Source organism: Lutjanus erythropterus, chromosome 10, assembly GCF_056507025.1.
Source record: "Lutjanus erythropterus isolate fLutEry1 chromosome 10, fLutEry1.hap2, whole genome shotgun sequence".
NCBI lineage: Eukaryota > Metazoa > Chordata > Actinopteri > Lutjaniformes > Lutjanidae > Lutjanus > Lutjanus erythropterus.
In genome coordinates this window covers 40,328,668-40,341,662 of record NC_139326.1, presented here as the reverse complement: position 1 = coordinate 40,341,662, position 12,995 = coordinate 40,328,668, and the positions used below count along the sequence as shown (strand labels likewise).

Here is a 12,995-nt window from a genome sequence, read left to right as displayed (position 1 = left end):
ATGTAAAGTAATATATAAAATAAAAAAGTAATTAATAAAATAATTAAAATGTACCACATTAATTCCACAACATTAAAATGATGAGCACATTAATGTATTAATCATTATAATGCTGAAATGGGCCAGTCTGCATAGTGGGCACTTTTACTTTTTTGGTACTACTTGATACTTGATTGATTGATTATTTTCATTTTTGATTAATCTGTTGATTATTTTCTTGATTAACTGATTTGGTGTTTGGTCTATAAAATGTCAGAAAATGGTGAAAAATGTTAATCAGTGTTTCTCAAAGACCAAAGATATTAACTGTCCCAACAGTCTCAGTTAAATGTCCAGAAAATACTCATTGATTTATTTTATTCATTTAAAACGCTGAAATCAGAGAATTTAGACTTTAAAAAAATCTCAAACTGATTAATCAGTAATCAAAATAGTTGGTGACTAATTTAGTAATTGATTCATAATCAATTAGTTGATTAATTGTTGCAGCTCTAATGTTAATACTTTTGTATTACGTTTACTTACTTTGGTAAGATCGATGTAGGACTTTTATTTGTTTACTAGAGTAAAAGTATTTCTTCCATCACTGTATAGGCTGCTTCAGGGTCAGATTCGTATTTGGATGGAAAAAAGCGCTATCCCCCACCCACCTCAGAGTCCGTGAACGCAGCAGCCCTGGGGGTGTGGATCAGATCCCCGCTGACTGACTGACTGACTGACTGGAGCAGTAGGCTAAATCATGGGACGGCGGTCCGAGCAGTGAGCCAACCGGGCTAAGGACAGGGACAAAGCAGATCCACTTCACGCTGCACCTTCATCATCTTCATCATCACCATCATCTGCGCTGTCAGCTCACCATCATCACCACCATCATCATCAGCGGCGGTGTGCGGGGTGTTTTCGTGGCGGTGAGAGGCGACGGCGGGCTGATCAGCCCATGCAGGAGGATGGAGATAGAGAAGAGGACGAATGGGTTCGACTACCCGGACAGGAACAACGCCAAGTCCGTCAACGGTAGGCGTCATGCACATCCACACACACACACACACACACACACACACACACCTCAGCACATTTATTATAACATAGACACACACACCAGCACACACACTGCTGCTGTCCACCTCCACACAGGAGAGCATGGCTGCAACATTTTGATCAGCTCCTATTAGAGAGTGCATCCATCAGTGCTGCAGGAGAGCGTGTCACACACACTGTCAGCTCTCACACACACTCCTGGAAACTGTAGGCTGCATTCAATGGAAACGATCACAGAAAAGAATGTGTGAAACAAAAAATTGCCGTGATTTTTATTTGTTGAAATGAACGTCAGGGTTAAATGCATTTTAACAAGTGAGGTGAAGTGGGTTGCAGGTATGCGAGTTTGGTTTGTTTCCTTGTTTTGCATCAGAGGAAATGATTGTCTTTATTATTCCTGTGTGTTTGCTTGCTTCCTGAGCTCTGTGTGTGTATGTGTGTGTGAGAGAGAGGGAGAGCGGGGCTTGCTGGGAACAGAGGTCGGAATGTTTTTATTTGGAGGTGGTCAGTCAGCCTCGGGGAGATCGTAAAAGGTGAACTTTTGAACTTGGAGACTGAACGCCCTGAAGCCATCAGCGGTTAGTCCCCACAAAATCCGCTGCAGAGAGCAGGCCAGGGTGCACGAGATGGAAATGAAGCGATAAAGAAACATGCTGGGTTCACACTGGGGATGAATTTAAGGTTCATTTATCAGCTTTTACATGACTCTGACTTTGCTGTCTGCTTACACGGAGATCATCACAGTGGTCAAAAAGTTTCCCCACGTCTCATTCAGTTTACTTCTAATTAATTACTTCTTCATATGTAACATACTGCGCAGTTCCAGGCCCAATCTAAGCCCCACAATGCCTTGCAGCAGTGTCTGTCCCAGGCGCCAGTCCCATCTCGTGCCCCGCATGCGGGTGGCTGAAGATTTATTGACATTTCCAAGATTAAAATTCCTTGAACTGTGCTGCTCCCAGCACACTCCCAGGGTCTTCTGTTAACATGGACTGTGTGGTCTGATTGGAACGTGTGTCACCCGATTGTAGAATAAAAGGGTAAAGATATGAGAAATCCTGCAGGGGAATTTGATGGATTTGTCATTTGTCTTGGTTTTGTAATTGTGGTATTTGCATTTGAGCATTCTAAAAAAAAAAAAAAAGCAATACATAATAAAAATTCTAAAACCTTTATTTTAACAAATGATGTGAATCTATACATCAACAACTTATTTTAAGCATAGTATCATTTATTACTGAAACCATTTGCTGATTAGTTGATTCACAGAAAATCAAAAATCAAAATTGATCATTTTCAATAGGGCTGCACAATTAGTATTATTATTATTATTATTATTATTATTATTATTATTATTAAAGATTTTTTGCAGAACCACAACCAAATCACAGTTTTTTTTTTAAAAGGAAAAATGTGTGATGAAACAGCATTATAATGAAGTGCTGCAGAAATGTCCTGGAGTAAAAGTCCTGTTCTTCAGATGATTGTTGGTGGTACAGACACCAGCAAATGTCATACTATCGCGATTAAATTTTTTTTTTTCAGTAAAAATAAATTTTAATGCAAAACCGATCATCCCCACTAATCGTACTGCATATCACACAAAAAAGCCTTTCAAATGCAATGATTTGTTGTCTTTCTCCTTGAATAATAATCAACAGATTATTCCAAAATGAAATTGTTAGTTTCAGCCCTGCTAACTTTAGATTGAACAGCTTTAAAGATTTAATTATTTTGCATGTTTTTGCATTTGCCATTACAGAATATAACAGAAAATTAAGAAACAGGTAAATAACTAAATGTATTGATAAAAAAAAGAAATTAATAAATCAAAAGAAGCTGGTTATGGTTTGACAATATTGATCAGCCCTTTATAAGGATTCATTTTAACACACTCAATCTGAGAAATTTTCAAATTCAGTTGAAATGTACACACTGTCACAAATAATAATATGTCTCTATAAGAGAAAATGACAGTTTGTTCATTATTTCCTAATCATTATAATTCTGTGTGAGGAAAGGCTGTTCAGAATCGTGTAGTGATAAAACGAGTAGTAGTCAGCAGTAAACTAACGTTTTGTGACATCGAACTTTTAGTTTTGGACTTTTGGTTGTAAAAAAAACAAAAAGAAATTTAATAATGTCATCATGTACTCTGGGAAACGGTGACGGATATTTTTCACAGTTTTTCTGACATTATATAGACCAAATCACAACTGAATTAATTCAATAAAATAGGCAAGGCTGGTTTATTTCTGTAGCACATTTCAAACTAGAGCTGCAACCGTTAGCCAATTAATCAACTAGTTGATTGAAAGAAAATGAGTTGCCAACGATTTTGACAATCAAATCATTTCAGTCATTTTTCCAGCAGAAATCTCAAACATTTTCTGGTTCCACCTTCTGAAATGTGAGGATTTGCTGCTTTCTTTGTCATTTCTGACAGTAAATAAAGAGTCTTTGGGTTTTAGATGGTTGGTTTGACAAAAGAGGACATCTGAAGACACCACTTTGTGCTCTGGGAAATTATGATGAGCTTTCTTTTTTTTTTTCCAACTGTTTTGACATTTTCTAGATTAAATGATTAATCATGAAAAGTAACTATCAAATTGATCGAAAATTAAAATAATTTGCAGCCATATTTCAAACACAGGGGCAATTATGAAAGCATGTATGCAATAAAAACAGTGTGCCGGTGAATTAATAAAGAACATAATGGTTAGTTTTAGCCGTAGAAGAAAGCCAGATGTTACAGATGTTGGAGTCCAGCTGGTTAACCCATCGCTGACCGGTGAGAAGTGTTAAAGCCTTTCTATCACCTCATATTGTTCCAGAGAAAACAAAGCAGCCAGCGCCTCCTCCAGCTCCTGCTCCTGCTGCAGCTCCTCCACATAACCACATTTGAAGAATAAACTCAATCTGCATTGATTTCTGAATTGAGCAGGAATTTGCCCCCCCTGCGCTCAGTGAAGTGTGCCTGTTTTAATGTAATTGAACTCAGAGGAGGAGGTGGACAGGTTGGGTGGAGGGATGAAGTATTTGTGTTTGGGCCTCAGGGGTTTGCAGGCTGGCACGGCACAGCAGGGCAGAGAGCCTCGCAGAAAGAAAGTGCTTTGTCAGCCCCTGCTCTGGCCTGGGGGGGTCTGTGCCGTCCCCTCAGGGCTGGGTGAAGGGGGACGGCTGGCAGTGGGTGGGGCAGGGACAGGATGTGAAACACCCCCCTCCCCTGCCGTGACGCTTGAATGATGAGCCAGGAGGAGTACAGTAGAGGAGGGAGGAGGAGGGGCCGCTGCTGGTGTCGGGGGTGGGGGCCACGCAGGCAGATGTGATCCATCATGTCATGTTTTCCTCTTCTTCTTAACTTGACTCCCTCCACTATCAGGAGATCTGTGTCAACACAGAGCAGTGACGAGAGCTGCACCTCAGCGCGTGCGCGCGCACACACACACACACACACACACACACACACACACACACACACACACACACACACACACACACACACACACACACTAAGTTATTGAGTACTGGATGCTGGATTTGGGGCCAATACCTGTATTAGGGAGTAAAAAAAATTCTGATATCGGTATATTGTCTAATATTCTTTTACAGCAGTGTTTCCCAACCCTGGTCCTCAGAGACCTCTGTCCTGCATGTTTTAGATGTTTCCCTGCTCCAACACACCCGATTCAAATGATCAGGCTGTTGTCAGGCTTCTGCAGAGGCTTGATGACGAGCTGATCATTTGAATCAGGTGTGATTCTTTTTTGTGGTGACCCCTTATTATGGTCATCAAACACAGCATTGTTACAGTTCAATAATAAACTTAATGTCAAAAATAACATCTGGGCACTGCAACTGTAAACTTTTAAAAAATTTCAAAACTTTTTAGAAGAAGAAGACATATGTATATATGTGTATGTATATATATATATATATATATATATATATATATAGTGTGTGTGTGTGTGTGTGTGTGTGTGTGTGTATATATAAGCTGCATAAGCTAACAAATAAAGAATAACACTATTTGCATTATGTTCTGTTAAATGTTTAATGTATTGCATAAATATATGTGTAAACACAAATGTATATATATGTATATTAATTTAAATTAAATATATATTATATGTATGCATACACATTATATGTATGTATTATAAGTATATTAATTTAAATGAAAAAAGATCAAATATACATAAAAAGCTGCATATAAAGAAATAAAATCTATAATTTTCATGATGGTCTGAAAAAAAAAAGTTTTCATATTGTGGCATAAATACATGCATGTACACATAAACCATTACAGGTATAGACTGATACAGCTGTGACAGGCTAATAGTGAGTCAGTATTGGTCTGCCAGTATGTTGGTCAGGTTCTAAAAATAATTGTTATTTTGTATAAAAAAGGGTGCAGACATGGACCCAACCAGTTAGTTTTGTTCCAGTAAAGAGACCAAAACTGAGGCTGCAACTAAAGATTTGTTCATAGTTGATTTGTCAAATATTTTCTCGATCAATTGATTAGTTGTTTAGTTTAGAAAATATCAGAAAATGGTGAAAAATGTTCATCACTGTTTCCTAAAGGCCAAGACGCCTTCCTCTAATGTCTTAGACAAACTGGTTCATCAATTATCAAAATAGTTTTCAAGTAATAATTGATTACTTGATTAATCGTTGCAGGTCTAAGCAAAACATTAACCAAGTTAATATTTACAGAACCTTGTGCAGCATTTTACTACAGTTAAACTGAATGTTGCACACACAGCATATCAGGACAACGCACAATAATTTCATCATCAGTGAATGTGCTGATTATTTTCTTGATTAACTGGCTAATCATTTGGTCTATGAAATGTCAAAAATGGTGCAAAAAACCTAAGTTTGAACTGCAATGATTTCACGACAAATCAATTTGTCAATCGACATAAAAATAGCTGCCAACTAGCAAAAACAAACAAACAAACAAAAAAGTCAAACATTTGCTGCCTCCAGCTTCTTCAGTGTGAGGATTTGCTGCTTTTATTTGATGACAGAAAATTAAGAGTCTTTGGTCTATGATAAATTGTGGCAAGCTTTTTTTTTTTTGACATTTTTTAAACTATACATTAAATTGAGAAGATAGGCAGATCAATGGATAATGAAAATAATTGTTAGTTGCAGCCCTGATTACAGCTTCTCAGAGCTCTGGTTGACGTATTCAAATCTTCAGTTCAGTCTATAAAATCCTCATATTCTGAACAAGTAAATGAAAAGGTTTCTGCTTGCAAAATACCTAAAATGATTAATAATGAATTAAAATTCATAGTAACTGTTGCTGCTTTACAACCAGTTAGTGGTAAAATCTGATCTTTTTTATTTATTTATTTTTTTTTAAACAGATGAATACAGAAACAAAGAGCACCAAGTCTTCTCTGAGTCTTGGATATTCAGGCTAGTTAAATGGATGTTTTAAAGTCTGAAGGATTCTGTCAGAAACAAAGTAAATCCAGCAGAGATTAGATAATCAATCTGATGTGTCCTTTGTGTTCTGCTCTTTCAGGGCCTCAATCACATCAGACATGTTATAGAATATCTCCACATTATTTAGTTCAATACTAAACATTTAAATGTCACGGCAGTTTGCCAACAGTTTGTATGTTTCCAGTGCAGATCGATGAGTTTCTTTACTGTCTTGAATCAGAGAACATCAGATATCGATATGGCCTCCTGTTGCAATGATTTTCTTGTTGAACAAAATAAATTGAAGGAAATGATCTATATATTTCACTAATTTCAGATGCAGTGAAGCCAGGGAGCAAATCCCAGGACTCCACCTTTTCTGAGAAAATTTCAGCAGATTCGAGGAAATTCTTGAGCCAGGCTGATTAGCATTTCAAACAGGGTGATTTATCTCACAGCACGCTCCACAGCAGATGGTTTCACCATCTAAAGACTACATTTTGATGAATGAAGGGATCTGAAAGTGTGTTATCACAGTGAGGCCCTGTATGTGCTGTAACAAAGAGAAGTAAAGTCACGACTTTTCATTCCAACAGCTGCTATAAAACACATTTGGATTTTTAGTCAATAAAAATTAGAACAGGCCAAACAAATGATTCAAAGTTATATTGATCAGATGAAACTGACTTTTTATTTAGCAAGTACTTTACAGTTAAGAGAGGATTGGCTTGATTAATTTATTTTAGTTTTTAAGTTAAAATAAATATGTGAAATACTAACATGAATAGAACTGAAAATAGAAATGTACTTAAATGCTTACACATTTACAAAAAAATAAATAATAGCTTCATAAGACACTAACTATAAAAACATTTGAAGATGTTGCTGCATTTAAAGACACTTTGTTCTTAACAGAATTCTATATGTATGGAATTTTAGCAAAAATGCTTTGTATAATGAATTATTCCTTCAGTTCAGATAAAAATTAACCATTTGTTTTGTTCCCTTTCCTCTAAACACCACATGCATTAAAAAAAACAAACAAAAAACAAACACACACAGGCCTTTGTAAAAATGCACACATGAATTTCAACATAATATTTTATGATTTAGCTGTCCTGACATTAAAACAAAAAAGTCTATTTTCTTTTGTAAATAGATTGTGATTGTGCTCAAGTTTTGAGTAGAAGATAGAAAAGATGCACATGTGACCCCTAAATACAAAGAAACAATATTCATCAAGTCTGTTGACTTATAGAAATCTTCTTACTCATCCCTGCCAACCAACACACCCACAGGCTGCAGAATCCATCACTGTGAAGGAGGGAAACATATTTACATCATTAAACTAGTGGATTAATCACTCAAACAAAAGGAAGAAGGAAAAGGGAAAAGAAAAAGTATTTTTAATATTATATAAATTTACACCTGTAATATTGAGAAATGACAGTGTTGAAGAAGAAGATAGCACAACTGCTGATGGTCTCTGGGATGAAACATTTTCTGTTTTGAAGTTTGTCTCGTCTTTTTGCATCATTTTTCATCACTTCACAAATTTCATGTCTAAAGCACACGTGCTCTTTTGTTTTAAAAAGTAAGTGATGCATTTTTGTTAATACAGCTTTGTCAAGTCAGTGTTTAGACCCATCTGAAGTGATAGATAACATTTAGACGGTACACAGCTTAAACTATGTAAAGAAAATAGTAGGCCTGTAACTAATGATTGTTTTCATTGTCTGTTATTTTCTTGATTAATCAATTAGTTTTTTGGTCCATAAAATGTTAGAAATGTCCCCAAAGTCTAAGATGACGTCCTCAAATGTCTTGTTTTGTCCACAACCCAAAGATATTCAGTTTACTGTCAGAGAGGAGGAAAGAAAGCAGAAAATATTCATTGAAGCTGATTTTGACTGCTTTTGAAAAGAAAAAAAATACTCAAGCTAATTAATTGATTATCAAAATAGTTAATTTAAGAATTGATTAATAATCAAGTACTTGTTGCAGCCCTAGAATATGGATGAACAAATAAATAAACAAAAAAGAATGAATTAAATAAGTTGTCAGGGGCCTTCAGCAGTAAGCCCTATTATCTAAGGCACTCACATGCATAAAAACATGCACAAGAGGGAAGCAGTAAACTGATAATGTTAATACACATCACTATCCATTTTAATACAATGCCTTGTTGGAGGATTACAATGTTTTCATGTGATAGAAATGAAATAAAAAACTAAAATAGATGGTCACATTCACTGTCATAACGATTTATGAAATGTAACATGTTTTTAATACATTCAGACATGATACTTATATGTACTTATAACTCATGTTTGTCCTTGTTCAAAAGTCACGACTTCTAGACTGAACTTTGTGCTGATTGGTTGCTTGTAGTTGATCTCAGGTTCATTGTCAGACAATTTATTTAAAATTTGCCATGTGAGTAATGGCTCAGTGAGAGGACAACATGGTCTTTAAATGTCAATACTAGAAATTCTCCTCATGTTCTCCATCTTCACAGGAGAACTAATTGACTGATGTAGATGTTAGATGGAACAAAGGAGGCATTCAAAGACAAACGAAGCTGATGGGTAAATAATGGGATCATTGATGATGAGGAGGACTGTGTGAGGAATGAAGCCAGTGTTGCTGAGGAAGGTCTTCTGTCCTCTCCTCTCTGAGAGGTCCACAGGCTCATTGTCCTTCATCCTGATGCTGCTGTTTCCAGGCAACCCACAAATGTGTGGTCAGAATGAAAAGGGCCAGATGGTGATGCAACAGCAGCAAGACAACAACCCAACACCACAGGTTCAGATCGTTCTCCTCTCTTATCTTATCAGGACAACATTCAAACAGTCACATCACACTGCAGTGTCAAACTGCCATATTAACATACAAACAGCCTCTAACATGACACTTCAGGAGCTTTGCATTTTGGTCAGGACCAAGAAAGTATTGACCTTCAATACCCTGCTTTAGTTCTGACCAGTCTATTCTTCATCAAAAACATTTAGTATCTTATATATAAGTTCTTAGCATACCTTTTTGTACTGCCTGTTCAAAATGAAGAAAAGGAAAATCAATTCAATGCAGGCTTCAGATCAGTTCAAAGTCTCAGTTTTCTACTGCATCTGGCTGAAAAAAATCTGGAAGTGAAAACCACTGAGTTTGAGAAGGTTTTTAATTCTAGCTGCAGCTTCTAAGCCCCCAGATAACACCAGAAATGTACAACTTCAAAGTCCAAACTCAGTGTTCAGCTTCTCCCTGTTACTTTTCTATCTTCTACCTTTCAGCACAATCCCGAGTGCACAGTAGATAAAGTTTGTGTATTAGCTTCAAATGATCACTGGGCTGCAGTTTTAAACAGAGATATTCATCATTACAAACATTATCTAAAGAAATGACTGTCGTTTTTGCATCATGAACCGAAAAAGCTTCATGTGATTTTTTTTTAAAAAAAAGGGATACACTGTGACTGAACACATGCAGTTTGATCTGGAGTTTCATGATTTGAAAACTATTCTCATCAATCATCAATATTCTTGATTAATAGTGTGATCTATAAAATGTTAGAAAACAGTGAAAAATCACGGTTTCCCAGAATTCAAGGTGATATCTTCAAATGTCCAACACCCCAATATGTTAGTTTATAATGATATAAAATAGAAAAGCAGATAATGCTCCCATTTAAGATCCTGACCCACAGCATTTTTGGCATTTTTGCTTGAAAGGTGACTCAAATGGTTGATCTACAGATGAGGTTTATGGCCACATGAAGAAGTCAGAATTTTGAGTCAGAAAATCAAACTTTGAGTTTAAAGTCAGTATTAAGTGACGGTCTGAGTTTAAAGGCAGAATTCCAACAATAAAGTCAGAATTCTAAGATTTAACTCAGTTCTGAGTGTAAAGGCAGAATTTGAGTTTTAAAGTCAGAAGTAAATCAGAATTTTGACTTTAAAGTCAGAATTAAGTAAGAATTCAGAGTTTAATGTCAGAATTTTGAAGTCAGAATACTGTGAATAAAGTCTGAATTTGAGTTTAAAGGTAAAATTAACACAGAGTTCTGAGTTTAAATTCAGAATTCTGGGAAGAAAGTCAGAATCTGAGTTAAAGTCAGAATTTACATATATTTTTTCACGTGGCCCTAATCCTCTTCTGTATTAATCAGTCATGAAAAATTGTGCAGATTCTGTCTGTCAGTTGATTGTATGATTATTTCATTTGACTCAGCTGGATTGGGTATTAAATAAAATCACAACATGAGATGTTGTGACAGAGAGAAACATTTAAATTTAAACTTGAAATTTAGGCAAACAGAATAAAACTTGGATGTGGCTGCAGTGATAGACTGTCAAGTAACTTTTAATGCTTATTTTACTGTATTTTATGCTTATGACTTTGATACTTAAGTTGTTACCAAGCTGTTCTCATTTTAGAATTGATCAAATCAGTTAATATTTGATTGAAATATTTAAGTTCATATATTTTTTTAATTAAGTAGACTTGTAAGTTCACAAACGTGTGTCCTCCTCCATCAGCCTGAGCTCAGAGCCGTGGCCCCGAGGCTGTGTTTGTGATTTTGTTGTTGTGTGACTGTGACGGACACGTGGGGGAGGTGGCGGTGAGCGCTATGGGAACGGTGACCAGGGTCAGCGGGATGTTGCTCTTGAAGCATTAATGGCCCGCTCTCTGCTGACCTCCACGTAACCCAGGAAAGTATTTACAGCCTCCACTTGATCCATGAGCTACAGGCAGGCCTGGCACTGAGGCTGCTCTCTCTCTCACTGAGATGTTTGCTCGCTCGATCCTGGCACAACCTGAGGCTCTAACAGCTGCTAATGAGCTGCAGGGGAGCCCGGGGGAGGAGGCGTCACGCTGCCACAAAGCATATTTTGCAGGGGAACAGATTACAGTAAGTATAGGGGACAGTTGGTACAGTGACACTGGTGACCTGTGAGCCACGCTTTTGTCAGGCCTCTGTGATATTCAACACGTAGCACAGCCAGAGGCCATAAATGTCTTCAATTTGAGTTTGAATTTGGGTGGAGGATGAGTTTACAGGCAGCTGTAAAACACTGAACTTGGTATGTAGAGCAGGGATGGCTTTCCTGTGAAACTGCAGTGCTGGAGGATGCAGTTGTCATGGGGGTTATAAAAGAGCAGCTGAGCAGTTTCAGTTCAAAAACGCTATTTCCATTTTAGAGGGGAGGACAGGCTCATAACGATTAGGTGTCAGTGTCACTTATGTGGACATTTGAGTGAGAGAAGACAGTGATTTTTGAATGCAAAGGTGCTTCCACGCTGAGAGGATTGGTAACCGGTGAAGATGATTGGCTGTGGGAGCGCAGCCATCATCACTGATTTACAGACGACGGCGATCACCAGGCACCAGAGCCATTTCACAGTCAACAGAAAAGACACACAGAGCTGTGCACATTGACTCTCTTAACAGGAATCTGCTAAACACTTACTGTTCTCATTACCTTAACACACACACAAACACACACAGTTATGAGCAAACATTCCCTGATTACACACCCCACTGTGTGTGTGTGTGTGTGTGTGTCCATCAAGACTGTCTACCAGTTCTTTCCATTATCGATAAATCTCTTGCTCTTTTTCCAGTTTGTCTATTAATTGTTCAGCCTGTAAAATGTGAGAGAATAGATAAAGATATTCATTTTACAATTATGGTGAAACAAATAATCAAAATATTATTGGTATTACAATGTGGCCAAGTACAATATTCAGATCACAGGAGCTACAGTTTTTGATCTGGTAAAATGTATTTTCTGGCAATTGAATTAGTCAGCTACCAGAGTATTAAAGTTGAATGTAGTGCTGAGAATATTAAAACATATAAAATGAAGTATATTTAAATATACCAACTTTCAAACTAAATGGCCCAGTTTTTGAGGATGTTGTTTGATTGACCCCAGCAGAAGTAGAGGAGCCTCACACAGATGATAAAAACATTTTTGTCAACAATTAATAAAGTTTTCTGTGGAAGATTGTCAGGTCCTAGCATGAAGGAACTGTCGCATTTCGAGAATAAATTTTCATGTTCACTGAAAAACAAACAATTAAAATTATGATGATATGATATTTATTGAGGTCTGAACCAAACAAACATGTTTTCTTTCATCTGGAGAAGAGGATTTTTAGTTCAGGTCATCTCTGCAGCTCTATAATACCTCATTATAATGATGTTTTCTCACACATTTTTCCTTTTTCCAAAAATTGATATTTGGTTCTGGTTCACCAATTTGGATTTTTCACTTGGCTTTATTGTGATTTTTAAGATTTCAACTTTATTCTCAACACTTCAACCTTATTCTTGACATTTCAAGTTATTTCACAACATTTTGACTTTGTTCTTGAAATGCAAACTAAAAAAATCCTAATTTATTCCTTATGCCTGGAAAGTTGAAGTTTGAAGTTGATCGGCATGTTTGGTCTTATTTCATTAGTACATGGTGCAATATATGATCATCAAGGAAACTGGATTCAAAAACAAA

At 36.7% G+C, this 12,995-nt stretch overlaps 1 protein-coding gene across 1 annotated transcript in view; it reads left to right on the top strand.

The window, feature by feature from the left end:
* Nucleotides 1–725: 725 nt before the first annotated feature.
* nr6a1a (nuclear receptor subfamily 6, group A, member 1a) overlaps nucleotides 726–12,995 on the top strand; it is a 118,359-nt gene continuing 106,089 nt past the window's right edge. Inside the window, exon 1 of the mRNA XM_084729309.1 lies at nucleotides 726–1,014. Coding sequence (XP_084585435.1) covers nucleotides 948–1,014 — 67 coding nt within the window. The 5' untranslated portion in view covers nucleotides 726–947. The remainder of the gene's footprint in view (nucleotides 1,015–12,995) is intronic.